This window comes from Mus caroli, unplaced genomic scaffold (assembly GCF_978045245.1).
Source record: "Mus caroli unplaced genomic scaffold, Mus_caroli_1 scaffold_2, whole genome shotgun sequence".
NCBI classification, from domain to species: domain Eukaryota; kingdom Metazoa; phylum Chordata; class Mammalia; order Rodentia; family Muridae; genus Mus; species Mus caroli.
Genome location: NW_028227257.1, coordinates 36,207,469 through 36,235,152, shown reverse-complemented (window position 1 = coordinate 36,235,152; position 27,684 = coordinate 36,207,469). Strand labels below are relative to the sequence as shown.

The window sequence follows — 27,684 nt, the reverse complement described above, 5'->3', positions numbered from 1 at the left end:
GATCTGAATGGATGTCCAACAGCACCTGCCAAACTGACAAAATCAACATACTCACTTATCCATGGACTCACTCAGATTCCATAACCACATGGTTATTTTCTACACAGGCTATGTATTGCTATATTAGTCACTTACTGAGCATATCATAAGAGGAAGACAATCCTTAAAGATGAAGTAACATAAATATTTAAAAGGTTAAAATGCATACCTGTGTCATAAGAACCAGGAACCAAGACAAAGAATTGACCAAAGGGTTGATGGACCTGGGAACGAAGGCGCCAGAGACCACATTACAGTGGGACAACACAGAGCTTTAAATGGGAAGGGATTCTGAGAGGGTAGAGCATGGATGAACGCTGAGTCAGATCAGCCAGTCACGAAAGGCACACTTCCCACGTCCATGAAATGTCTGGAGTAGCCAAATGCATAGCGCAGGAGCTGGAGCTGGGGAGGCTTGTAGAACAGGCTCACAGTTTCAGGTTTGCAAGATCAAATGTTCTGGAGATTGTCCGTACAGTAATGTATTTTACATTTTTTTTTTTTTAATTTATGTGGATGGGTGTTTCTCCTGCTTGTATGTCTGTACATTGAGTGAATGCAGTGCCTTTGGCGTCCAGAAGAGGGTGTCAGATCCCCGGGATGAGTTACAATCAGTTGTAAACTTCCATGTGGGTGCAGGGAATGGAACCCAGTTCTTCTGCAAGAACCGCCACTGCTCTCGTCCACTGGCCCATCTCTCCAGGCCCACACTGAAATATGTAAAAACCACTGAACTCGGCACTGAAAATAGTTAAGAAAGCACAGTGTCTGTCAGATTTTTACAATGGTTTATACAAAGTACCTTAAACTTTTAACCAAACTCAAAAGTTCTAGTATCTATCCCTCATACCTTGCACTAACAGAGCACTTGTATGGCCCTGTTCTCAATGTGGCCAGTAAAGAGAAAGTTTCTTTGCCAGAGAGCTATTGGGATTTAAATAAATATGGAAAATTATATAGTCAATTACAAACCTCTTCCTCTTTAAAAAAAAAAAATCCAGGAAGTGGTGTTATACACCTTTAATCCCAGCACTTAGGAGACAAAGCGAGCAGATCTGTGTGAGTTCAAGATCAGCCTAGTCAACAGAGGGAGTTCTAGGGCAGCCAAGGCTACACCGAGAAACTCCACACTCAGCACTTGAGATGAGATGCTAGAAACAGTCCCAGTATCTCTAAGTAGAGATGATGAAGATGCTACCCAATAGTGCAGGTCTTATTAGGGTACCTGGTCAGCCAGGCACTATGTCCTGAAGGGGTCTCCTCAATGGGGAACAGGCTCAGGGAGAGAAGCCCATGGGATGCCTCCCTCGACATCAGTAGGACCTGGGCTGGTCCAGAAAGAGTTTTGAGAAGCATTTATGATCTTAATCAGAAAGAATGCAGTGCTGGTCTGGAAACTAATTGGATGCTAGAATCCTCCACACATTGTGGAGTGTCGGGAATTACAAAGATCTTGGTGGGAGTATTTTTAGCAACAGTGACATTGATGTTGGATCCCAAGCAGGGGCCTATATCTACCTGGGGGCTCATTATACTCCAAGTGACAGCAGGCACCTAGCAAATCTCTTTTGATGGTGACCATCAACCAAGTCGCTTGGAGCATCATTAATGGCGAATGAGAAATTGTACCAGAGATGAGGTTTTTCTAAACATGAAATCAGATGTGGATTTTTGTAACCCACCATGCTTTTATTTATTTAACAATTTTCACTTGACGTGCAATTCTACCTTAACAGGTCATTTGACAGTGAACTATATATTACCTCCATAGCTGACAATATCACTTGCAGTATGAATAAGGTGATGGATATATGCTCAGGTTTGGGGATGTGATGGTGTCAAAAATGAACCCCCCCCATAGGTTCATTTATTTGACTGTTTGGTCCCATTGGTGGAACTACTTAGGAAGGGTTAGTGGTTTTGTCAGGGAAGGTGTGTTTCTGGGAGTGCGATCTGAGGTTTTAAAAGCCCTTGCCATTCCCAGTTATACCTCTCTGCTTCATGGTTGTTGTCTTAATGTGTAATCTCTGCTACTGCTTCAGCACCATGTCTACCTTCCTGATGCCAGGCTTCCTACCTTGATGGTCACGGAGTCTAACTTTCTGGACCATGAGCCCCCGACTGAATGCTTTCTTGTTTAAGTTTGCCTTAGTCATGGTGTTTAGTTGTGGAATTAAAAACTTCAGTACCCAAGGACTTCTTAGACTTTGCTGCTCCAGAGACCACAGCAGAGAGACTTGTCTTCTGCACTGGACTTGTCAGGGGCAGTGTGTCTTCTGTGTCTGTGATATAAGGAGATGGGGACTAGAGTGGGTAAGGGGGCACTCAATACACGCTTTACTGCTAAGGAAATTGACCCATGATCTTTCCTCCAAGGCCAAATGCCTGTAGGCATGCATCGGGGTGCAAATTTAAAACAGCCAAACCTGTTTGCTACCTCAAACCTCTGTGATGCAAAGACCCATGCTACAGTGCCTACCCCCAAAGAAAAGGTTTAGGAGCTTCCTGTCCACTCTTGTACACACACACACACACACACACACACACACACACACACACACGAATGCACACATGCTTTTCACATAGCCAGGAAAACACACGACTCCCACCCATAAGAGAAACACGCACTCATAGAAAGACATCCACACAGCAGCTGCATTTGTATTAGCAAAAGGAAAGGACTATAATGTCCATCAGAAGTGAATAGTGTAAAAACTGGTGTATGTATGATAAGTTCATACAACAGTATACTATCAAAATAAAAACTAGTGCAAACAATAGAATAGGCATATGACAAAGTGCCATGTTAGCTAATGAAGGCAAACCCCAAAGGAACACATACATACTTGCTACCATCTGCAAGGTATTCTAAGCTAGCAGGACTACATGCTGTAGGGATCTACATGGTGGTTATCTGAGAAATCCAGAGATGGACCAAAAGTGTGTCACATGGTGAACAAATTTTCCAAGGTGGTAAAAGTCTTAATTGGCTATGATTATGCAATGTATCCACTTCCTATGCATCAAGCCACCCAACAGATCATACAGGTTATTGTGCATAAGCTACACATACAGAAAAGTAACATTCAAAGTGAATTTTAGTAATAGGGCCAATTCAGAAGTCAGTGTGCACCATGAATGTGCTTATGTGTGCTCCAACCCCAGAACCTCATCTCTCAGCTTTGCCACTGACCACCAGTAAGATGCCAGCCCATCCCACTCCCCAAATCACTATAAGCTTAGAAAGGAGGGATCTTAGAGCCTCAGTCACTGCACACTACCAAGTTCTGACCATTGTTTCTGGATTCTTAGGAAAGCATCCTCATTGCCTTTATCTCTATATTTGCCTTTTAACATAGACTTTAATGCGTGTTCATTGTAATGCCTACTCAAAGAAGAATAGTAGACCGAAACCTGCAACTTCCCTCTTCTCTACTTCTTCATCCTCTATAAATCCCACTCTCTTTCCAGTTTGGGTGCTGAGGCAGTTCTGTGTGAATCCTTCTAGATTTTTCTCCTTCTAAAACCAGAGTCCTACAGTACATCATATCATCATTCAAGTTCCTCTTCTATTTAACAACACATCGTCGCCTGCAGTATGCATACACCATAATTTATGTAACCATCCTATAATGATTGATGTCTTGGCTTTCCTCTGAATCTTTACTGTTAGAAATGACAGGAGAATGCCTTGCTTGCCTGATTTGAGGATCTTTGCATGCTTGTGTGATTATCCCATCAGAATAAATTCCTGGAAGGGAAATGGCTGGGTCAAAGAGCATATGCAATTTTAATTACACAGTTATGCAATTTTATTGTGTAATTTTAATTTTAATTCCTTCCTCAAAATATTCTTTAAATATGTCCTAGTCATCTCAAAAGAGTCTTTTCCCGTTTTGACCTCAAATAGAAGGGAAATAAAGTCAAGAGAAGTAATGAGAATGAGAACTCGCCCCAGCATCCTTGAGAGGGCAGTGAAGCTGAGTGTGGCCTTATTTTCTGGCTGCTGACTTGAATTTCCCATAATGAGAAATAAAACATACGATTTTTTTTAAGCCTCTGACACAGTAACATTGATGAAAACTGAGAGGATATGACTTGAACACATGCGAGCTAATAGATTTAAGGAATGAAACGGTTTTATGTCACTTGTTGTAATTAGCCAGGGATGAAGATGAATTGATGGGGCCCCTCCTTTGCCAGCCAAGCCTCACCTTTAATTCTGGCTAATGAGCTACTGGTGAAGGACAGAGACAAGAGCTGAGCTAGGAAACCCACACAGCTCTGCACATCAAAAAAAAAAAAAAAAAAAAAAAACGCATGCTGCCTCTCAGAGCCACAGGCTCCACCTTGCAGAGCACCCAGCTCACTACCTGATCCTCCAGGAAATAGGACACTTTCCAACTAAGTTTGGCTACAATTCCAAGGCTTGGCTTCCCTTAAGTGGAGTTAAGCTCTTTCTCAACCTGAGAGACCCCGGCCGTGAAACAAAGGGAGGTGTCTGTTCCCATGATGAAACACCCTGAAAACCACCGACAGCATCCCTCACCCACTCCACCATCAGCAATCATACCAATTTCTTTAGAAGTGGTTCTAAGAGAGAATTCTTTAAACTTTTAAATGGCCATTTTACTTAAATTATGTAAAACTAGTCTGGTAGCCAATCACTATTTTTCAATTCTTTTTTTATTATTTTTTTTTATTTACAAAGAGTAAATTTGGGTTTGGGTGTGTCATTCTGTGACTGCTAAAATCATGTAAATACCACCGCAATCAGAAAGATGAATGTCCCTTTCTTTCTTTCTTTCTTTTGGGGAAGGGGTGCAGGGGGTTCGAGACAGGGTTTCTCTGTGTAGCCCTGGCTGTCCTAGAATTCACTTTGCAGACCAGGCTGGCCTCGAACTCAGAAACCTGCCTGCCTCTGTCTCCCGAGCGCTGGGATTAAAGGTGTGCCCGGCTCTGAATGTCCCTTTCAAGCAGCTCCCCCAAATGCCCTGATGCTCCTCTTCCAGTGAACCCCTTCCCTACGCCCATCACTGGCAACCACAGAGCTGCACACTGTGTAGTGCTGTCTCCTCTAGACTGTCCTAAGGACCAGTGTCCTTTCGGTGCAGCTGTGATTATTCCATGGGATTGTGTGTATCAGCCACTTCGTCTTTTTGTTGTTGTTGTTGTTGTTGTTGTTGTTGCTGTTTGACGTTCCATTCTGTGCCGTGCTATGATTTGCTTTTCCAGTCTCCATTCTGAGACATTATGATAATATCCAGCTTGCACAGTTAGAAATAAAACCTCTTTGATTTTATAGGAAACTAAGATTGCTGATGATAACCCAACTGCTACTCAATCTTTGGGAAATCGCGATATTCCTAGGGTGCAAGAAGACCAAAAGAGCTTGATTTTCTAGAGGCCAAGAAATCTTGTCTCTGAGAAAACACATCTCCCTGGTGCAGCCCTGGTGCCTATCCAGCTGTGTCTCCAGTATCAGATGAGGAACTCCAGCTCTGTCCTCCAAGGCTTTGAGCCAATGAGTCCTTGCATTTGGACTGTTCTCCTCTGTCATTTATCAGTCTAAGCCAAGATATTTCATTTTCTTTACTGTTCCCTATTGAGTCTGTCTTAAAAGTCATAAATCTTCCTAAGCAAATGATCCTTGACTTTTATTTTATTATTTACTATTTTGTTATAGAAATAAGCTTAAATGAAATTATACCTATTCTTCTGTTTTTGAAAGTATACACTGTTAAACTGAGAGGCGATGGTTCATAGCTTTAATCCCAGCACTCAGGAGTGAGAGGTAGGCAGATCTCTATGAGTTTGAGGCCAACCTGGTTTACAGAGTGAGTTCCATGGAAAACCTGTCTTAAAAGACCAAAAACAGAGAATATATAATTTGAACATTAAATATGCATTTTGAATATAAGACTATTCCCAGATTCTATGACTTAAACGTGGGTTTGGTGGGAGAAGCTAATATGAGCTCATCCTTCAAAAGCCCTGTATTAGGAGATGGGTTCTGAAAGGGAGGCAGCTTTTAGTCTGAAAATGAGCTTCACTGAAAGAGCCTGCAGCAAGGTGCGCATGACCGAGCCTGCAGGGACAAACAGAACCTTCAGTTCCTAAGAACAAAGTAGATTTCTAACTCTTGCAAGTTTTCATGGGGCTGAGCAAGCATCATACTATGTGGTCTAGCCTGAGCTATGTGTCAAGTTGCATGGAGGCAACCACTGAGTAGGACCATACATTTACCTTGCAGTTGTAAGGCAGGCCACAGGACAGCAGGTTTCATTATCAACTCCACCCCAGTGAAGGAGCTGCAGGAGTTGGGTTGGGCCTGATTTCAGAAGGGGGTGGGGCTAAAGGGTCTATAATCCAATAGCAGAAAGCTAAAAAGTATTATAAACTTTAAAAAGTTTAAATTATGATAATCATACAATCCCTAGTATACTCGAATTCATGATGAAGAAAAACAGTTTTAAGTTTCTATTTCCTTCCAATGGCCACTAAGCACCACTGCATTACACATATTCACTAGCACGTATTCAGTCGGGGCTAACGGTCTGTGGTTTACAGCATGCCTATGATCTATCTGTACTGTGCATCAATTCCAGTATTTGTCTGCAATCAATCAGATGTCTTATATCCTGACATTCCACTTATTTTTCTAAAGTAACAATCGCAAAATATAATTAAAATATGCAAACAGTTCTGCTTAGGATTGCTATAGCAGCAGGTGATATAAACAACAGTTTATGATGCTAACATTCGAGCAGGAAGACTGGAGCAGAGTCTAGTGGCTTAGCTGAGCACTGCCAGCCCTGAGGAGGAGAGGCGGGATTATGTAGTTAGAAGCCAGCCTGGGATACCTAGCTAATACTAGACTAGCCTGAGCTACACAGCAGGACCCTGTGTCCAAAATAAAAAAAAAAAAACTAAACTAAAGGAGTTTTGAAGATATCATCATTTTAATATATTTTTATTAAGTAATTATATCACTTTCCCTCCTACCTTTTCTCTCTCCCTCCCTTCCTAGCTACCCTTATTCAACCCCCCCATGTCCCCACTCTCAAATTGATAGCTTTTTTCTCTGATCATTATTGTGATATACACATATATAAATGTATGTATTATGTGTTGCACAAAGGGATATAAGGATAACCCACTGAATATCTCTCTCTCTCTGTGTGTGCGTGTGTGTGTGTGTGTGTGTGTGTGTGTGTGTGTGTGTGTGTGTTTTCAAGGCTGACCACTCTGTATTAGACAACCAATAATCCTGAGAAAGGCTAATTCTCCTCCCTGCACTCTTTAATTGCCTGTAGTTCTTTGTCTATGGGTGACACACCATGAAATTTTCCCCCTTCTACATTAACACATCTATTGATATTGCTGTTATTCTGGTCTTGTTTATGCAGCTATTTCTCAGAGAGAGTGTTTCAGGGGAGATTTCCTGGTGTGCTGGTTCTTGCAGTCTTTCTGTCTCTGTTCTGCATTACTCCCTGAGCCAGAGATGCAGTCAGTGTGGTGTAAATGTATCTGGTAGGGTGTGCCCCCTGTAATCTGCTGATCTCTGTGTTGTGTCCAGTTATGTTTTTCTGGCATGGTCTCCTCTTGCCCATAAAGAGTCTTCTTTAGTGAGGGGCAGTAGCCACAGTCATCTGTGTGTGGCTAGAAGACTGATATTTAAAACACAGTAAGGAATTATGCTGGCCTAGCAGAATGGCTTTGCTACTTTGATATCAACTTTTAATTGAATAAAAGCACAAGTAATGAAAAATTAAATGTCAAGTATTTGATAATTTGAAATCTCTGGGGCCATGCTTATATTGTTCTGTCTAATTCTAAAATCAAATCCCTGTATTTTAATAATTTTGTTAATGCATAGAACATATGCAAACTCTGCCTGGTAGCTCTCAAAATGCTTGACTATATTGAAATCAACAAAACAGACGATTCCTGAACCACCTGTATAGTTGGTGGTTTTCAAGGCAAAGCCCTAGTTCACACCCATGTACCAGCCTCAGCGACTGGAATATTGAACAAGTGTTACAGACCAACACAGCACCTGACTATTGGGGTAGGGATGAGGTCCCTTCTAAACAGAAGCTAGTCAGCTCTAGAAGAGAGTTCCAGATGAATAAAAACAGTGGGAGACCAGGCACTAGTGGGAATGCCTGCAACACAGTGGGAACAGGGCACCAGGGACACAAGTGTATTCCTGGGTCTGTTGTGGCCATAACCTGGCTGGCTTGAAGCACTCCAGAGAAGCCAAGCTGTGATCAGTGTGGTCACTCTAGGCAGCGAGCCTGACCCTGGCTTCTGTAGCTGCTGGCCACCCTGAGCATTGTTTGGCCAACATAATTGCTCCTGTCCCAGACCCTTATCTTTACGTTCCCTTCTGATGTCTCCGTGTCTGTCTCTTCACCTGGCTTCAGAAGAAATGCAGCCATTGGAATTAGGATTCATCCTATCCAGCAAAGAGGGACTGTTTCTGGGGTCATTTTCATTAGTCCTGGGAAGAACCTGGGCTTCTGTATCAGAATTATAATCTCAACCTATCTGTGGAGGAGACTCGGCCCCCTACAGGCGAGTTCTATAAATAGCAGCCTAATAACTCACTTCATTTTTTATCTTTATCCAAAAAGAAAGGAGAGAGAGAGAGAGACAGAGACAGAGACAGACAGAGACAGAGACAGACAGAGACAGAGAGAGTCAGAGAGAGGGGTTATATAGTAATACATCCATACCCATTTATCACAGGTGATTCTTTTCCCACAATAGAGGCAGATGTGACACAGGTCCTCACTTGCCATATGACCCTTCAAAACAAAGTAACCTCTCTAAGCTAGAGAGGAACTGGAAGTAAACAGACTATGAACAACCTTGATGAAATTAAGAAGCCAGTACTTGGACCTGACCATGCCAGCTCTAGAGGTGAAGAACAATCTGGGGAATGGAATCCAACACGAGACGAAATGCACAATAGAACTGAGAAAACACACACACACATACACATGCACACAGAGACACACGAGACACATACATTCACATACACACATAAGCACACACAGAGATGCATTCACATACACATACAGACACACACACACAGAGTCACATACATGCACATATACACACAGAGCCACATACATGCACATATGCACACATGGGAGAGGACTTCATAGAGAGACACACACACAAGAATACACACACACACAGCTTGGAACAGACAAAGGGTTTTTTGCAGAGCACAGAACAGGATGTCCTGTGATGCAGAATGAAAGAAACGGAGGGCAGAGAGTGAGTCATAGGCCTCTGTGGTTTGAACAAGGTCTTGGGTTTTAGGCAGCCTAAGAAGATGCTGGGATGAACTTGCATGAGAGCTGCTGAGCGCCCCGGAGGTCAGACACTCTTTCCTCCTGTTTCTTAAAAATGCTGAGAACACTGGTGGTCACAGGGATGTCAGCAAATGGGAGAAGTCAGGAGCCTGCCTTCGGCAAAGAGTCTAGACCTGAAGGCTTGCCTCCTAGGACATTCCATATAATTCACCTGCTGCAACCCAGAGTGTGAGGGGGATGGTGTGATTAATGTGGATCTGATATTCCATCTTGTAACAACTTAATAAAGTATGTGCACAGCCTCCAAACGAAGCTGTAATCACTTTTCCATAGTTTATGAATTATGAAGTTGGATTCCCATCAGCAAATGCTGTCAAAGTTTTTGGCATCAAAACCAATTAAAATGATGAATCGCTGTGAACGGAAACAGGAGCACATTTAATCTTTTTCCAGAACAGTTGGGGATCCCTTCTCTCTCATTTTGGCCACATTTCACATTAGCAGGGAGCATAAAGTCGGTCTCATTCAAAGGTAAGTCTCAACTTCCTCATCAAAGGGAACCGATGCCCTTAGCTCTTCCTCGGCTGCAAACACTGCCATGTTTACAGGCTGCCCTGTGCTTCCTGCCCACTCATCTCCCAAGGTCACGGCCTTCTATTCTCATGTTCTCTTAGCAAGGTTGTCCTTCCGAAAGAGCCATGAAAGCCGAGATTAACTGTGCAAAATACAAAGACAGCCAAGAGAAACCTGTGGGCACATCTTTGATTTATTATGGATATGAGAGTAGGTGGAGTCAAAGCCCAGAGGACCCCCAACTGACTGTCCTCATCCTGTGGTTATGTACACATTTTAGATCCTGATGTTCTTGCTCTGAACACTGAGCTAGCGGGGCTAAGTGTGGTCTTGTGGGCTCAAGCATTTTTTTCTCTCCCCTTTATCATCAAAATACCCTGCAAATGTCATTCAGTGTACCAGAGAGTGAACGTGTCTGAATCCAAAGGAGTCATTTCTAGCACTCTCCAGCTGCTTCCAGCTGAAAAGCTGTGAGCTGAGCCTCTGTTTTCTGACCTCTGAAATGGGAGGTTACATTGTTCAAGTCTCAAACTTGCTCAAAGTGAGGCTCAAGTGGGATGAATTTGGGCAGTAGTATACACACGGATATTCACATATGATGTATATGCATGTGCGTATCACAGCAACAGATCCCTGGCTGATATATTTATATCCACATAGCTGTGCTTTTGACAAGTGAATAAAAACACATTGTATAAAATGTGTTTAAGGTGGAATTCCTAATAAATAATACTTGCTCAGGACACCCACCCCCTTGGAAGAGGTGATTCAGCTATCGGTGAACTCATCTTTGCTATTTTTAGGGCCAAAGGGGGGGGGAGGCAAGTGATATTGAAGTTGTATAATCATTGAGATGGGGAAGGCATAAACTAGTCACTCCATCTCTCCCGGGGCATCCAGATTCATAGTGTCCTTGACCTTACCTACCACTCAAAGCAAACAGAACTCCTACCAACGGGCCAAGCTAGCAACATCTATGGCATGGAAGAAAACCCAATTAGAAAGAAGGGAGCACAAATTGACTCATACCTCGCCACCTTGACAAGACAAATTGAGGCCATGTCTGCACCATCACCTTGCAGTTCTTCTCCCTGAGCTGAGTCTCGCTGTCTTGGTGTTAATTTACGTGGTTGCTGACGTAAGGCTTTGTGGAACTGTGAGAAGCAGCCAGGAACTGCCTCCCGAGCCAGCTCCTCACTGCCACAGCACCTTGCAGCCTGCCAGTTCCTGAGCTGCGGGGCGTTCTGCTCAGTCCCTGACCTCTCTCCTTCTGTCCCAAAGCTGCAGGGCATCTCCGAAGCCATCCTAGGTGACCCGCTCTACCTCTCTCAAGAAGTTACCAAGGCCAAACATGGCTTTTCCGAATCCTGTGTCTCTGCTTTTCCGTCAACTTCAGATAACCCAGGCTTCTGTAAGACCGCTTCCTAGGAGAAGAGCACAGAAGCTGGGCTAGCTTGTCATGCTGCAGCAAGCTGCTTGCTTTCTGTTTTCACAACAAATTTCATTTCTGGTGTTAGAGAATGTAAGGTCCGCAATGCTTTTGAGAAAGGTGAAAGAATCCATTAGCAACACAAGCACTGTCTACAAGTACTTCATGCTGCAGCTCTCAAAGTCAAGTTGGTCACTCTGGGTGACAACAGATTTCAGCAACAAAGGCCCCTGGGAAATAAAGCAGGCACAAGGCTGGGAGAACCGACTATTCTAGAACTGTCACCCAGGTGAATAGATCATGGCTCAGATCTAGTTGTGAACTCAGAATTGCTTTGGGCCCTATGGGCCATGTTTTCATGTTGTCTGACCACAGAGTCCCAGCATCCTTATGGGTACCCATGTGCACTTCGTCTGATAAAATCCAAATTACAGCTCTTTGTACCGACTTTAGTTTGTCTACATCTTTTGTTAAAGTCCTGAAAACATCACAGAAAAGAGGCAGGAAAGCATGCACTGAGATATAAAGATTAGTTTTCAATGTTTCTTAAGGCAAGGTCTCTCTATGTACCCCAGGCTGGACTTGAACTTACAAGTCTCTGCCTCAGCCTCCTGAGTCCTGACGTTACAGGGCTGAGTCACCACCCTCAAGAAATTTAAACACATTTTAAAAGGATGATTTTTAACTCCTATTGCTACTAATGAAACTTGGCATTTTCCCTATAATTAGATGTGATTTAAAGTGTTAGGAGAAACTTTACTTTAAACATGGAAGGACAAAAATAATTTAGATCTTAGTGTTCAAAGTATGTTTACTAGCAGAACACCCTTCACAGTGAACTTATACCATCATCATCATCATCATCATCTCACAGAACCAATCCCCACAAAAGTCCTTCCTGCCATACACAGTAAACCCAAAGCCATTGCATTAGGAAAAAATAGATCTATCTTCACTCAGAGTTTAAGAAGGGAAACAGCCTGTGATGGGAAACATAGTGGACAGTGGAGGGCCTGGTTACATAGAAAGTTGGTCTAATCTCTTCAATTAAACCTCTCTAGGAATTCCTTCCAAGACATGCTTGGAGCTGTGTCTCCTAGTTGACTGCAAAAACAATCAAGTTGATAAGATTAACCATTGCAGAGGCTTTTCTACAGAAAGGGGAGGGGGAAACACCAACAGAGAGGTGCCCCCAGGCAGATGTTCTTTTATTGGGTTGTAGGAGTGGTTCCAGGGTTCACTCGTCATGGGGATGGTATTTCACAAGACATTTTCCCTTCTCCTCCATAGGCCTTCTAGCAAAAGGCGAAACGCAATGGCTGGTTCCTCTTTGCGGAAATCATGGCATCTTGCTGCACTTAGCAGGTGTTGCCTCTGTGCTGAGGATGAGATACCGGGTCCTTTATACACTGTTGACAGGGAGGACAGAGGCATGGTTCAGCTTTTATGGAATGGGAAGAACAGGCCCTTTCATCACCCTGAAGGGCCCCATCCAGTATTTGCACTTCCTTTATTTTATTTTTATTTATAAGTTTATGTGTACCACATGAGTACAGTGACTTCAGAGGTCTGAAAAGGGTATCAGATGTCCCCAGAAGTGGACCTGCAGATGGTTATGTTAGAGGAGGTGCTAGGAACCCAGCCCAGGTCCCCTGCAAGAGCAGGAAGTACTCTTACCCACTGTGCATCTTTCCATGCCCCGGTATTTATGTTTGTAAAGGTCCTCCGGGTGCTTTTCCTGAAGTTTTGATTATGAGCCGAGCTTTTTATTTTATTAGATATTTTCTTTATATACATTTCAAAAGCTATCCAGAAAGTTCCCTATACCCTCCCTCCACCCTGCTCCCCTACCCACCCACTCCCACTTCTTGGCCCTGGCATTCCCCTGTACTGGGGCATAAAGTTTGCAATTTACCAAGGGGCCTCTCTTCCCAGTGATGGCCGGCTACGCCATCTTCTGCTATATACGCAGCTAGAGACACGAGCTCTGGGGGTACTGGTTAGTTCATATTGTTGATCCACCTAGAGGGTTGCAAATCCCTTCAGCTCCTTGGGTGCTTTCTCTAGCTTCTCCATTGGGGGCCCTGTATTCCATCTTATAGATGACTGTGAGCATCCACTTCTGTATTTGCCAGGCACTGGCATAGCCTCATATGAGACAGCTATAACAGGGTTCCTTCAGCAAAATCTTTCTGGCATATGCAATAGTGTCGGGGTTTGGTGGCTGATTATGGGATAGATCCCCGGGACTATCCAGAGAATGAGCTGAGCTTTTAATGGCTGAGCCATCCAGCCCCGGGTGGTGATTTTTCTCACACAGCCTGAGCTAGGAGTCACAGCCAACTGGTAACTAACAACTCAATTAAAAATTCCACAACTAGAGTTGACACCCTGAGGGTGAATAAAATAAACAGCTGAGCTAAGGGCTTTTTATTGGTTAGTTGTGACTTGCACAATATCTGAAAAGTATCAGGTACTTCATGAATGTCTGTCGCACAAGCAATTAACTATGTTAATGTGTGAATGGGTGGGCATCCCTGAAGACCAACAGCCTACGGGATGAAAAAGGTTGAAGTCATTGTGTCATAATGCCAAGCGGTCTGTTGAGGGTTCAGGGCATAATATCTTTTCCGTTTCTTTCTAGAAATGTCTCACATAGATAGGTAATTTTAGAGCCACATTTAAAGCTGACTCAGCTGATAACTGGAAAAAACAGAGCTATGCATTTCTTCATTACCTTCTTCCAACATTTCCCAGCCATCTGTCAGCCATAACTGCAGTCCTGTGACATTAAATAGGTGTAATTTAAAGGGAAGCTACAAATCACTATTTCAAATAGAAAAGCAGCCCTGACACAGTGGGGCTGATTATAAACGCCACCAGGACACCTGAAGCCGATGCTTGCCTGGTAGACAAGAAGGAAGTGGGGAAGTGTTAACCAAGGAAGCACTTAGCAGAGACGTTGTCACATAATAAGGATGAAGGGGTGTTTTTAAAGGAGCTACAGTCCTTCCCTAGAATCCCAGATTATTTAAAGTGGGGAGGGGCCCACAGCTAAGCATCAGCATTAGTCAGATTCCTGTTACTATAACTGATACCAGACATGATCAACTGGAGGTGAAAGAGAAGGAGGGAGGACGGTCCTACAATGCTCCTCACGGACATGCCTGGGACTTTCGGGAGGTACCACCTGTTAAAGATTCCCACTGCCTCCTGAAAGCAGCACAGCCTTCGGACCAAGCTTTCATCACATGCACACTAGTGCACATTCTAGAGGTCACATGCACACTAGTTAGTGCACATTCTAGAGGTCACATGCACACTAGTGCACATCCTAGAGATACTACAATGGCAATTTATGAAATTCCATCCCCAGCCAATGAGTTTCAAATCTGCTTAAGAACCCAGGAGCTGATGCTTCGGAGCTTCCAGGAATGAAAAAGGAGGGAAGGGGAGTCCAAGATTTCACCTTCTGAAACATTCAGTCACCAGTATTATTTATCTCATCTAGAGTTCAGCCTTAGTTTTTTTTTCCAGGTTTAATTATGTTTATGCATGCATGTTTGTGTGAGACTTTGTGTAGGTGAGTGTGGTCGCCCATAGAGGTCAGAAGAGGTTATCAGTAGCCCTGGAGCCCGAGTCACGGTTGGTTGTGAGCTGACCAACATGAGTATTGGGAACCAACCATGGGTCCTCTTCGAGAAAAGTATTTGCTATTAAATGCTGAGCCATCTCTCCATTCAAAATTTAATTTAAAGAAATCCTACTTCCATACAGAATGATATAACCAACAGAGAACAAAGAAACTAGTTTAGAAAGCAAAAGAGCTTCCTTGGTGGGAGCCTGTTTGTCATGTTAGGCCCAAAAGGTATTCTATCAACCTCAGATGAAAGAATTCACTAAATAAAACCATGCTGTTAAAGAACAATAAATTGACCTAGCAGAGGGAAAGATGTGTGTCCCCAGCTCTTGTAAAGCATGTCTTAATGTAAGGGAAGCTAACTTATCAGCTCAATTTATATGCTTACATTTAAACAAAACGACAATTGGATTTAAAAAGAATGATCTGTCGCTGCTCTGTAGAGTAAAGATACTAAGTTGTTTTTTGTTTTTTTTTTTCATTTTGTGGAGATTCAGTCTTCTCTTTTAAGCAGTGCTCTAAAAAGTAATGGTTCTGATTCCAAAGTGAAGAAATCAAGGTTGTAGTGGAAGAGGAAGAGGCCCAGGAGCTGGACTTCTCCCTCCCAGTCCTTGCTCTCTCCCTCATCCTCTGTGTGACCTCTGCCAACCAGTCAGGTCCCCAGGGCCTCAGTGTGTGTGCTCATGGCATACGAGTGATGTTGAGTGCCTTGTTAGTAAGAGCATTGTAAAGAGAAACCATTGCACACAGAACATCTGTGTATTAAATGCTATTGTTATGACAAGCAGAGGTTACACTAGGAAGTTATGTAATGAAAGCCATGTCTTCCAATCCACACCATGCCTCTCTGCAGAGGCAAAACACTCCAACCTTTGCCTTTGTGTTTCTTTGCATTCTATGTAGTCTAGATATTTTATGAACTTATTATAAAGTATATGCCTCTCGTCCATGTAATTGAAAGCTCATTATACAGTCTACTGTGCACACTACCATCTTTGCTTAACAATATTTCTCAGAAAGGAGCTTATTGCAAGTCTTGTACTTCATCTTTTGCCAGAGGGACAGAGTTTTGCATCTTAGTGAACTATACTTTATTTAACTCATCCACAATATTGATTATTTGGGATACTTTTAGTCTTTTAATATTACACTAATAGATGTTGTCAATAATTCAAATGTGTAATGTGCAATTGAATATGTAATTCACATAGGTATATATGCAAATACATAAGTGTACTTTGAGAGTACAGTCTTAGGGGTGGGATCGTTAGGTCAAATAGTTCATTTTTTATTTTGATAGATACTAACAATTTTCCTTTCAAAGAAATCGCACCACATAGTACCAACAAACACTCAAGACATTTAAGGTCTTATTTTAAATACTTAAAACACACAGAGTAACCAGGTTTCTTTGTTTATTTCTTTGTTGTGCTATAACAAATTAGCTCAGACTGAGTCATTTATAAGCAACAGAGGTTAATTTGTAGTTCTGAATGCCAAAAGCCCACAATCATGGGGACAGCACACACAGTGTCTGAGAGGACCTGGTCTGCATTATTAGTATTTTCTCGGACCATCCTCCAGTGGTGAGGTGAAAATAAGGACACTAATCCCACTTGCAAGGACATCACCCTTATGACCCCGGTCACTTAAAAAACACATACTCTTACCAACACACTGGAAATTTCATTTCAATATATGATTGCTTAAGAAACACCAAAAGAGGCTAACAGTTGGATCATAGCTGTCAAATATTAAAATTACATGATTGGCAACCTCATAGAAACTGCTCATATCACCATGACTTTCACTCCACATATAGAAGAGGAAAGATTTCAAACAAAGAACTGACTGTAAATAATGTTCAGGATGCTGGAGAAAAGCTAAACTTCATTAAGTTTTACAGCCAAACTTAAAATAGGCATATTTGAAAGGATATGCTCAGCTCTAGGTGGTGACTACTGAAAGCAAAGCTGTAGACTTTTCCCCACCTGAGCCCTGATGCCTGTCTTGGAATGGACTTTGGAAGATGAATTCCTATGAGTTGCAGCTTCTCAAGGTCACCCTCAGGAACACATGCTGTGTGACAGAACTGAGAGAGCTCGGGTGGTATAGAGTACCGCCAAGCAAGCAAGAAACCCGAATTCGATCCCCAGAGCCCATGTAAAAGAAAACCAGTACAGTGGAATATGCTTGTGATCCCAGTGCTGAGGAGGTGGAAGCAAGCTGAACTCTGGGGATTATTGACCAGCCAATTTAGTCTACTCATGAGTTCCAGGCCAGTGAAAGGATTGGGAGGAGATCCTACCTACACACACACACACACACACACACACACACACACACAAGTCAGGCCACCCAAGGAACACAATCCAAGCTTGGTCTCTAGCTTCCACATGCACATGCATAAACATGCCCATGAACACACAAACAAGACACACATGCCACACACACACACACACACAAATGTGTGTGAAGGACCCAGCTTCAGTCTATCCTGACATGCATCACTGAGCTCCAAAAACAGTGGAAGGAGCCATAGACAGTGGTCATCATAAGGGGACTCCAAGGATACCTTGACTATTTCTTTGAACAACTGCCTACCCTTGCAGCACCTGCACCACAGACTTCAGAGAAAGAAATAAGGAAAAAAAATCTTCTAGTCATTTAAAAATAATAAAGACACTGTTAGTTTAGGACACTGTGTGCTAAACTTTAGAAATTATTATCATTACTATCATTATCTCCTCTTAGATTTAGTGCTTAACACTTCTCCCAATCCTGCTGATAAGAGTGGCATCCAGTCCCGCAGACCGGACCTGCTAAGCTTTGGAAAATGTAAGAAGTCCAGCCACAAGGATGTGGCTTGAAGCATGCTGGCACTCATATGTCCTCACTATTAGGCTACATCAGTATAGCTAGCTACATCTCAGTATCTAGAGTCTGTGTCAGTACCTAGAGAAGTCACTAGAATTTTCAAGACATAATGAGAGGAGATGTCAAGGCTACCATGGGAGAGCACTGTGGGAGAACATAAATGACCTTGGAAACCTCAAACACATGAAGGAAAATTGCAAACAAACCCCTGACTGAACATCACACATCCCCCCCCCCATCCTTTTTTTTTTTTTTTTAATTTTTGGAGTGGCAGGGAAATGTTAAATTTCATTAAGTTTTACAGCCAGGCTTAATATAGACATAAATCCCTTTAATGCTGGCTTCAGTCAAAAGTGAGCTGCACATTATCGTTAAACTAGCGCATGTGGGAGACTTATTTGAGGAAAATCAAAATAGACACAGTTGGGAATGTTCAGCCATGACCATATTCAATGCAAGTAGGCGCAGTAGCAAAATTCTTTAGGCTCTAATGGACTGGGCTATTTTGTTGCTCAGTTTCCATATAGATGAGCTTTGCACTGGGGCAATATGGTTACGGTTTAAAGTCTATCTGGGGAAGCTCATTTCTCTTTCATTAGCCCATGAACACTGTGCAATTTGAGCTAATACTGTTACACAGCTCCTAGCTGGGTTATTTGGTTAAATGCCTTCGGAGAAAGTAGCAATCCAGAACAAAAGGACGAAAGTGATGTTTCTTATTCTGAACCCCTGCAGCTTGGGATTGCCTTGACAATTAACCACATGCCACCCTATACCCAAGTCACACACACCTATTGTCTGAGACATTGTTTAAGTCTTGTATTATATTTCACTGGAGACATCTTATCTTCCTGTCTGACTTCTCTGAGGTCCAGACTTGTCTAACTACAACAATGGAGACCTATTTCTTATTGTGACTGATAGATACTCCAGTGCATACATAATGCGCTTGTGTTGGACTGAAGCAACCACTCTTTGCCAGTTGGTGAATTGCAGAACCGAAAACAATTTGAAAAGGTGCCCTCCTGGGCAGGTGGGTGAGAAAGTGACAGGGCATCTCCCTAAAGTGCCACCAAGCCCATCTGCAGCTCCAATCGCTCCTTGGGCAAGGCGAGTCTTGCTCAACTGTATATCAGAGCCCTCATTTCAGAAACTACCTTCTCAGTTTTGTGGTTAAGCCTTAGATTTGTTCCTTGGGACTCAAAACCTGATCTGTACCATCCTATCAGTAGGTGTCCAGATTACATATGCCAAGCCTAGCAGGGTCAAACTGCTAGTGTGTTACTACTACTTTGGTGATCTTGTGGGGAATTGCAGGGAGAAATTGGGGTAAATATTATCTTTCATTATATACATGTGAGGCACTCTGAAAAAAAAAGGTATTTCTTTAAAAAATATATAACTGAGACCTGCATACAGGTACGATGTGGACCATGTGCCCACCTCCCCTGAGCAGTGGCTTCTGGGTGCCTTCTGTCAGGGACAGTCACCTGAGAACAAGCAGGCTACTTGTTTCTGAAAAGAAAAAAAAAGGAGATAGAGGTGGTGCCCCACTCCCAGATGCCTTCAGCCAATAGTGAGCTGGCCCCATTTTGTGATCTCATCAACCTGCCTATCAACCCTTCTTGGTGGATATGAGGCTTGAACGGAGTAAGCCACAAACACCTCACAATGAAGTCAGACTTGTTTGTATCAGACTCCTCTCAGCAGCTTCACCGTACCTAGAGAGCACAGGTCCCCTAGCAAAAGGGGTTACCCAAGAAGGCGCGATCCGTGTAAGGCTTTAAAATGTGGGCTATTGGAGCACAAATGGCATTGAACATGGGTCATGGTTCCACAAACTCTTTCCAAGAGAGGCTTTGCAAGCCTTAAGCCACTGCTAAATTCTCCTGTTTATTGTGAATAAATTATTTGAAATGGAAGGGAGTTAGCTATTGTATATATAAAACATTAATACTGTGGGCCATATTGGAAGAAGAAAAGGAGAAGGACGAGGAGGAGGAAGAGGAGGAGGAAGGAGAGGAGGAAGAGGAGGAGTAAGAGGAGGAGGGAGAGGAAGAGGAGGAAGAAGAAGAGGAGGAGGAAGGAGAGGAGGAAGAGGAGGAGGAAGAGGAGGAGGGAGAGGAAGAGGAGGAAGAAGAAGAGGAGGAGGAAGGAGAGGAGGAAGAGGAGGAGGAAGAAGAAGAATAGGAGGAGGAGGAGGAGGAACTTAAAATTATGAAGTGAAACACTTCACAGACAGGAAAGCTAAGCAGCTGTAGTCCTAACTGGTAACTAACCTTTGGCAACAGTTTTGGTTTTAAATTTGCCAAGTTCTTTCCCACCAGGATAACAGTTTTTTCTAGAAATCTCATGCAACGTTCCCAGGGTTTAACACCCTTGAAAGTTTAGTCCACTATCATCATGGCAGGAAGCGAGGAGCCAGTGTGCAGGTAGACATGATGCTGGAGGAGCCAAGAGTTCTGCATCTTAATCCACAAGTAGCAAAAGGAGACTGGGTCCTGACTTGAGCTTACAAAACCTCAAAGCCCACCTCCACAGTGACACACTTCCTCCAACAAGATCACGCCTACTTCAACAAGACAGATTTCTGAATAGTGGCACTCCCTATGGCCAAGAATTCAAACACATGAGTCTATGGGGGGCATTACTAGTCAAGCCAGCACTGGTGGAAGCATTTTGGATGCCTGCATATTTGCTTTTATGTGTGTGCAGTCATCTGTTACTAACAGTGGAGAAGGGGCTTTAGCAGAAGCTAAGTTTAAAGGAAAGGAAAGGACCTTTGAATAATATCACTCATGCAGTTGCAAGGCCCTGTGCTGCTCTGACTCCTCAGCTGATGGGCCACCTCCTGGAGCAGAGGAGCATCTGGCAGCAAGAACCTTGACGACAGTACTGGGAGAAGAAGGCAGGCTCTGTTGTCCCCACAAAGCAGGCAGAAGCAGACTTGGCTGTAGCCAAGCCTCATCAGTTCAGACACCAAGAAGTTAAAGACCTAAAGAACGAGGTAATTAAGACGATGAAACCCAAATAAATGGCCGTCACGTTTTCAAATGGATAGATAAAAACGATTTGTTACACTGTGCAAAAATGTTTTCATACTACATACATTACAACATTCTCCTGCAGGGTGAGGGGAGGTAGTGAGAGGTTAGAGAACAAGCTGCAATCCAGCTGTCCTTGCATGTTAGCCTTCTAGGCCAACCCCAGTCTAGATCCAAAACCAGGTCTCTCCGACTCTGGCACTTCTCCCTTCTGCATCAGGCTACTGTCTGAAGGCTAAAGGGACTTGCAAAGTCTGACCAGAAGGCCTCTCTAGACATTCAAGTCTAGCTTTGACGGTAGGATGGCGATGTCAGATCCACCCTCAACTTTAAGCGCTTCGGAAACTTCACTGTAACATGAAATCAATGAGCACAGTTGCCCCCTGAGCTCACGTCCCCTTCTTCCTCCCAGCCTTTACAGTGACCCTGGCACTATCTAAAGTGAGCCTTTTGTCAGCCTGCACCATACAAGCATAGCTCCAATGATAGGAAATGAAAGAGGCCATGGAAATCAATACCTCCCTTGTTTTTTCATAACTGGGTACATATACTCACCCTCTGCATGGCGAGTGTATGGGGGCAGACACTGACTAGAACTCTAATGAATGAACTTTATAGCTAAGAGCAAAGTAAGTCTCACTTCCTACATACTCAAATATTCAGAAACTCGGTCTTTGGTTATTAAATTACTGAAAATCCAAGAGGTGTTTGTCCCCCACTCCCTGCAATGAACTTTAAGAAGAGAGAAAAAAAAGAGTTGTTTTCAGAAGTTTCTCCCAGAAATAACTTGTAGGGAAGCCCTGAGGTCACCCTGGATTCAGCCCAAACTTTCCTGCCTGTTTGATGGCACAAGGACAATTCAAGTTCTTAATGACCGCTGAATCACCACGAGCCTGAATCATGGAAGATTAAGTTATATTTGTCAAACAGCTCATATTTTCTAAGGCAAGAAAGCATAACAATGTATTTTATTCAGAAGTCGCAAGAATGTAAATAAGTATCTAGCTGGACCTGAAATAGCCAGAGCATGCAATTGACTACAGTCCTCACAACCTCTTAATATTCTCTATGGCTGCCATAGAGAAAGTTCGATATAATTCAAGGCCAGTTTAACTTCTTGTACACAGATAATTTTATAGCAGGCACATTGTTGTGCAAGCGATCAATGGCTCCATTTGTCTATAAAACCATAAACAGAACCTTTGAAAGTATTGCTTTGTGTTTGTTCTTCCTATAAACCATTAGATTTGGGGGCCAGAAAATATACAGGCCAAGCAGAACAATGATTTGCCTTCCTTAGTGTTCAGTGTAGACTCTTACTCAAGGAACTAAGGATTAGTTGTCAAAGTCATTATAAAAATCAACAAAATTACCAGGTATGCTAAACCACTATCTGTTTTGATGTTAGGAGGCAAATCTGACCACAGACAAGGCAGGGTCTTTCTTCTTTTTACAAAAATATCCACAGGGTTCAAGGCTTTTTAATTTCAATTTTTTTCCAAAATCTCTCAGGCCTTTCTTCTAATCCATACCTTTTTTAGAACAGCACCTTCTCCAGTGCCTGGAATGGGAGCCAAGAGACCTCAGCCCCAAGCATAACTGCAACATGTGTGCCAGAGTAGACAGTTTACCAAATCAGTCACTTAGGGAGCAAGCACGGGAGTGATTACTGCTTTTACAGAAAGTAGAGTTTGGTCCCCAGCATCCAAATCAGGCCCCCAAGTGCCTATAATTCTATGTCCAGGGGATCTGATGCCCTCTGGCCTCGGTGGATACCTGCACACATGCTGTGCAGGTCAAATCACTCGAGTACACACGGGGTTAAGGAGGAGAAGGTAGGAATCGTGGTCCTAGATCATGCCATGGTCCCCACGGTCTTCCTCAACACTGTGTTTCCTGTGGGCCTCACTTGTCAGTTCATGAAGCTCTTGCCCAAACTCTAAGTCCTCACTGTCCAGACCACCAGAACTTCCAAGCTAGTTGGTCATCACCAATCTCAACCTCCCACAGAATATTCTGCTATTTCTTTTTCTGAGATGGGGAGTCAGTGAGGTTCAGGATAGAACTACTATGAGACTATAAGATGAGGTGCCTCGCAGAAACTTTTCTGATCTGTAATCCATGCCCCTGTGATAGAATGAGCCAAGACCTAGGTCAAGTTGCCATTCTAGCCTGCACCCATTCCCCCAAGCTTGTAAGAAAGAGGCAGCCCTTGGGGCTCCCTCCAAGGACCTCACAAGTGCGACTTATGCTGAGTGTTGTGGCCAGCTCATTCTAGACCATAAAATCTTGATCACTTCTAAGGAGAAACCAACCAGACTTAGTAAATGCGTTTCAAGATCTATTGCTTAAGTCTCAATCTCAACTCTAAAGCCCAAAAGAAAAGAAAAAGTTATACATATATTTATTTTTATAGTTTTATTAACATATATCTATACATTTTATAAATATTATTTTATATAATAAATGTATTAATATATAAATATACATATTTATATATTTAAATTTTATATATAGACATGTTTTAGTATTCCTACCCAGTCCTACTCTCTCCAGAGTGCTCAATCTCTGAAAACTTCAGAGAAGGTTAAGAACAACAACATACTTTAGGAAGACAAATAAATTATTTCAAAATAACTTTCTTTTTTTAAAGAAGAAGGAGGAGGAGGAGGAGAACGAAGGAGGAGGAGGAGGAGAACGAAGGAGGAGGAGGAGGAGAAGGAAGGAGGAGGAGGAGAAGAAGGAAGGAGGAGGAGGAGGAGAAGGAAGAAGGAGAAGGAGAAGGAGAAGAAGAAGAAGAAGAAGAAGAAGAAGAAGAAGAAGAAGAAGAAGAAGAAGAAGAAGAAGAAGAAGAAGAAGAAGAAGGAGAAGAAAGGAGAAGAAGAAGAAGAAAGGAGAAGAAGAAGAAGAAAGGAGAAGAAGAAGCGGCAGCAGCTGAAATGGAAATGGAAATAGCTCAAAGAAACTCCAGAGGGAGAAATGTCAAATCTGAAAAAGCAGGTGGCCCTGGAGACAAAGACTGTTGACCAGACACAGACTGAAGATTTGCATGTGAATGAAGGTTCCATGAGGTCTGAGCCTGATTTTGGCTACAAGTAGGGCACAGAGCCTGAGGACTTAATCATCACTATGGCCAGTGCTGACCTCCGCTGAAGACCTGGAGTTGGATGACATTAGTCACTTTTCTCATTACTGGAATAGAAGCAGCATAAGGATTTACGGTCTGGAGGAAAAGTCCATTGTGGTGATGAAGGTGTGCTGGTGACTGTGGCTCTTTGTGACGGTGGATTCGTGAGACATCTGGTCATACTACAACCACAGTCAGGAAGCAGAAGGACATGAAGGGTGCTAATCAGTTTACTTTCTCCTTTTCTCTTTTTTATCCAGATAGTCCTAGTCCAGAACTCTTAGCCAAAGCTGGGGGTAGATCACCCATCCACAGCTAAATCTCTTTGGAAATGCCCTAATAAAGACAGCTACATACATGTTTCCTAGGCAACTCTAAATCCATTCAAGTTGACAATGGAGATTAACCATCAGATAATGACCTAGATTCTGGGGGAGGGGGAGGGATAGACACTTAAAAGGCTCAAAGGGGCAAGTTTGAGGATACTTTAAACAATTTGAGTATCCCTCATCTGCAATGCATGAGACCACAGTATTTGAGATTGATAATTTTTTTACTTAAGAATAGTTACATATATACAAGATATTTCGGGGGTGGGACCCAAGTCTACGCAAGAAAATCAGTTAGGTTTTATACATACCTTGAAAGTTTATCATAAGATATTTTGATATAATATTGTTCATATATCTATACTTTAAGCACAAGGTAAGATGTGGAATTGACTGCTACTTTTGACATCTCCGCGGGTTGCAATTAGTTTCCTATGTTGGAATTACACATCTCACAGTTGGAGCCTGTACTACAGTTCTGATCACTGCAAACCGTGATGGCTAGCAGCTCTTCGTCACCCAACAAGTCAAACAAAAATAACTGGAATTAGTCAATATCCTGCCCAAAGAATGACAACACCAAAACATTAGCTTTCAAGTTAGAGTGTGTCACATACCAAAGTATTTTTACCTCATAAAGGAGCACATAAAAGCTCTTAAAATGTCTCAGGACTGTGGAATCAAGGAAACACTGAAGATGGAAGGAAGATCTCTTTCTTAACCAAGTGTGAATCAAAAAGCCTTCTGGAGTTTTCCTTACAAAACCCAACAAAGAAGAAACAATAGAGAAAAGAATTTCCACAGTCCAGCCTTCCTGGGAAGGCAGAGAAGGCAATGGGGAAGGCCTGGATTATTCACTCAGTAACAGTAGGCATCTTTCAGCATAGACCTAGAGCAAAAACAAACTAAATCAAAACCTAAGGACGGTATAAAATCACTTAGAGATGACTGAATAGAGGCTGGATTAGTCGATGTGGCAAGCGTCTCACAGTGGAAAAGGGGAGTTACAGGAAGACAGAATTTCACACCCCGAACTCTCATAGGGTGCAAGAGCACGTGACTACAAAATGTACAATTACATGTTTCATTGTTCAACAGTTGATGGATGTTTGTTCCTCCAAGAGGCTCTAAGAGACATAAGGGCAGGGATGACAGCACTGAGTCATCTTTACCTATGTCTCTGACATACATTGAACTATTCATGGTCATTATAAAGACAATAAATGAGTTAACTGTGGGGGACGAGAAAAAAAGTTAACACATTGAGAGGAAAGAAGACAAGACTTAAATGAGCCAGTTCTGAAGTAGCCTTATAAAAGGGAGCCTTCAGCAGAAAGCAGGACTTAAACACTAAACGCTGCCTCACTCATGATTTGAGAAATAAAGCATTCTGGCCACCAGTGAACAAAAGTAGCAAAGACGCTTAGCCTAAGCCCTAGGTGGAGCTTCCTAACACACAAAAGGTTACCCCAACTTAAAATGAAGCTAGACTTGGAGAACACAGGGCTCTCATTTGCCACGCCTTTTAAGGCTTGAAATAGGGGGACACCAGCTCTGTCACAATTTTGCAAATGTCTATCCTTGTAATATGCAATTATTATACATAAAATCATATGCAAAATGCAATAAGGCAGAGCACTGGCACCCCCTCCAGGGAGGAGATAAGATGATGTGTTCAGAGCATCAGCTCACCTGTGTGTTTGCATCTTTACTGACCTGAGATACCTTGTGTCTTTCAGAACGCTGATGCAAGTTATGACTTCAGCAGCAATGACCCCTACCCATACCCTCGATACACAGATGACTGGTTCAACAGGTAAACTGAGTCTTGAGAACATCTTGCTCTTAGCCTCTGGAGTTTATTTTTGCTCTGTTTAGGGTTTTGGGTGTCACCAGCAAAGTCACATACCAACCCTGTGCACTGTGATGTGTGGTCTTCTTCACAGTGGCTTCGTTTCTAAATTCTTGGATTTCCAGTATTGCAATGCCCCTCAAGAATTATCCTTTGATTATCTTGTTCTCTTGAAATAGAAATTGTTTTCCAATCCAACCTATTACAGATAAGGGGGGGGGGAACAGAAACAAGAAAGCTTTTATCACGTTACCATTCAGTGGTTTAGGAGTCCACTTGTTCTACTAAAGCTATTCCAGAGAAACTTTTTTGTTGTTTGGAGACAGGGTCTCACTATGTAACTTTGGCTATCATGGAGCTCACTATGTAGACCAGGCTAGGCTCAAATTCATTCTACCTGCTTCTGCCTCCCTAGTGCTAAGATTAAAGGCATGCACCACCACACCCAGCTCATTTCCAGTAATTCCCAGTGGGTCTGTGTTGACATATCTTTAAAACTGCTTGTGCTATAACATCATAACAGCCTTGGTAGTCCTCTCCACAGACATGTGATTGACAGAGACTTGAACTACAGACTACATCTTTCTCCATCCTATTTTGCTACTAAACATATAAATGTGACTTCTTTTTTTTTCTTTAGGTAAATATCTTGCTTACATGGTTAGCTGCACATGAATAGTATTCAGAATCTTATGGTTTTTATTACTCCAAGAAAAAAAAATACTTTGTTTCAAACCTGGTGCATAGGGAAAGTTTGCTCAGTGGGAACTAAATCATAGTGAAAGGAGAGGAGCTGCAGAGTAAGGTGACCAACAGTGGCAGTGGTCTCTATGTATTTCAAAAGCCAGAGAAGAGGGTTTAAGGAATTCCCATCAAAATGAAATGGTTAAGTGTTTGTGAAGACAGTAAAGTTAAACCTAATCAAAATGTGATATACTGAAATGTCACATGGTAATAATAAGGTGTACATTTTGTGTATAGGTAAAAAAAAAACTAATTTAAATTTTAAAGTAAATTAAGTCATAAATAAAACAGCTGCTTCCATTATTATCCCTGCCCTTGGGTGAAGATCATAAAAGCATGTGAATTTCAGTTCTCAGCACAGAAGCATGTCAGTCACAGAGTGCTTTCTCCATTGCTTTTGCTTCTAACCTGTAGACAAGGCAGAAATTATCTCCTTCAGTTATTGATAGGGATAGGTTAAGAAAGACTGAATAGCTTCTCTGGTCAAACAAACCAGGTTCAGTCAATAATAGACCATGTTTTATAATACTTTAAAAATCTAAATAATTATTGCTTCTTTTTTTGGTTTTGGGTTTGGGTTTGGTTTGAAGTAGGGTCACAATTTGTAAGCCAGGTTGACCTCAAACTTACTATGTAACCCAGCTGGCCTTGAACTTTCAGCAATCCTCTTGCCTCAGTCTCCTGAGTGCTGGGGTTCCAGA

At 42.5% G+C, this 27,684-nt stretch overlaps 1 protein-coding gene across 1 annotated transcript in view; it reads left to right on the top strand.

Annotated features, from left to right (window-relative positions):
* The window catches only part of Pcsk2 (proprotein convertase subtilisin/kexin type 2), a 263,586-nt gene that overhangs the window by 162,289 nt on the left and 73,613 nt on the right, over nucleotides 1–27,684 (top strand). Inside the window, exon 6 of the mRNA XM_021150157.3 lies at nucleotides 26,127–26,203. Coding sequence (XP_021005816.1) covers nucleotides 26,127–26,203 — 77 coding nt within the window. The remainder of the gene's footprint in view (nucleotides 1–26,126; nucleotides 26,204–27,684) is intronic.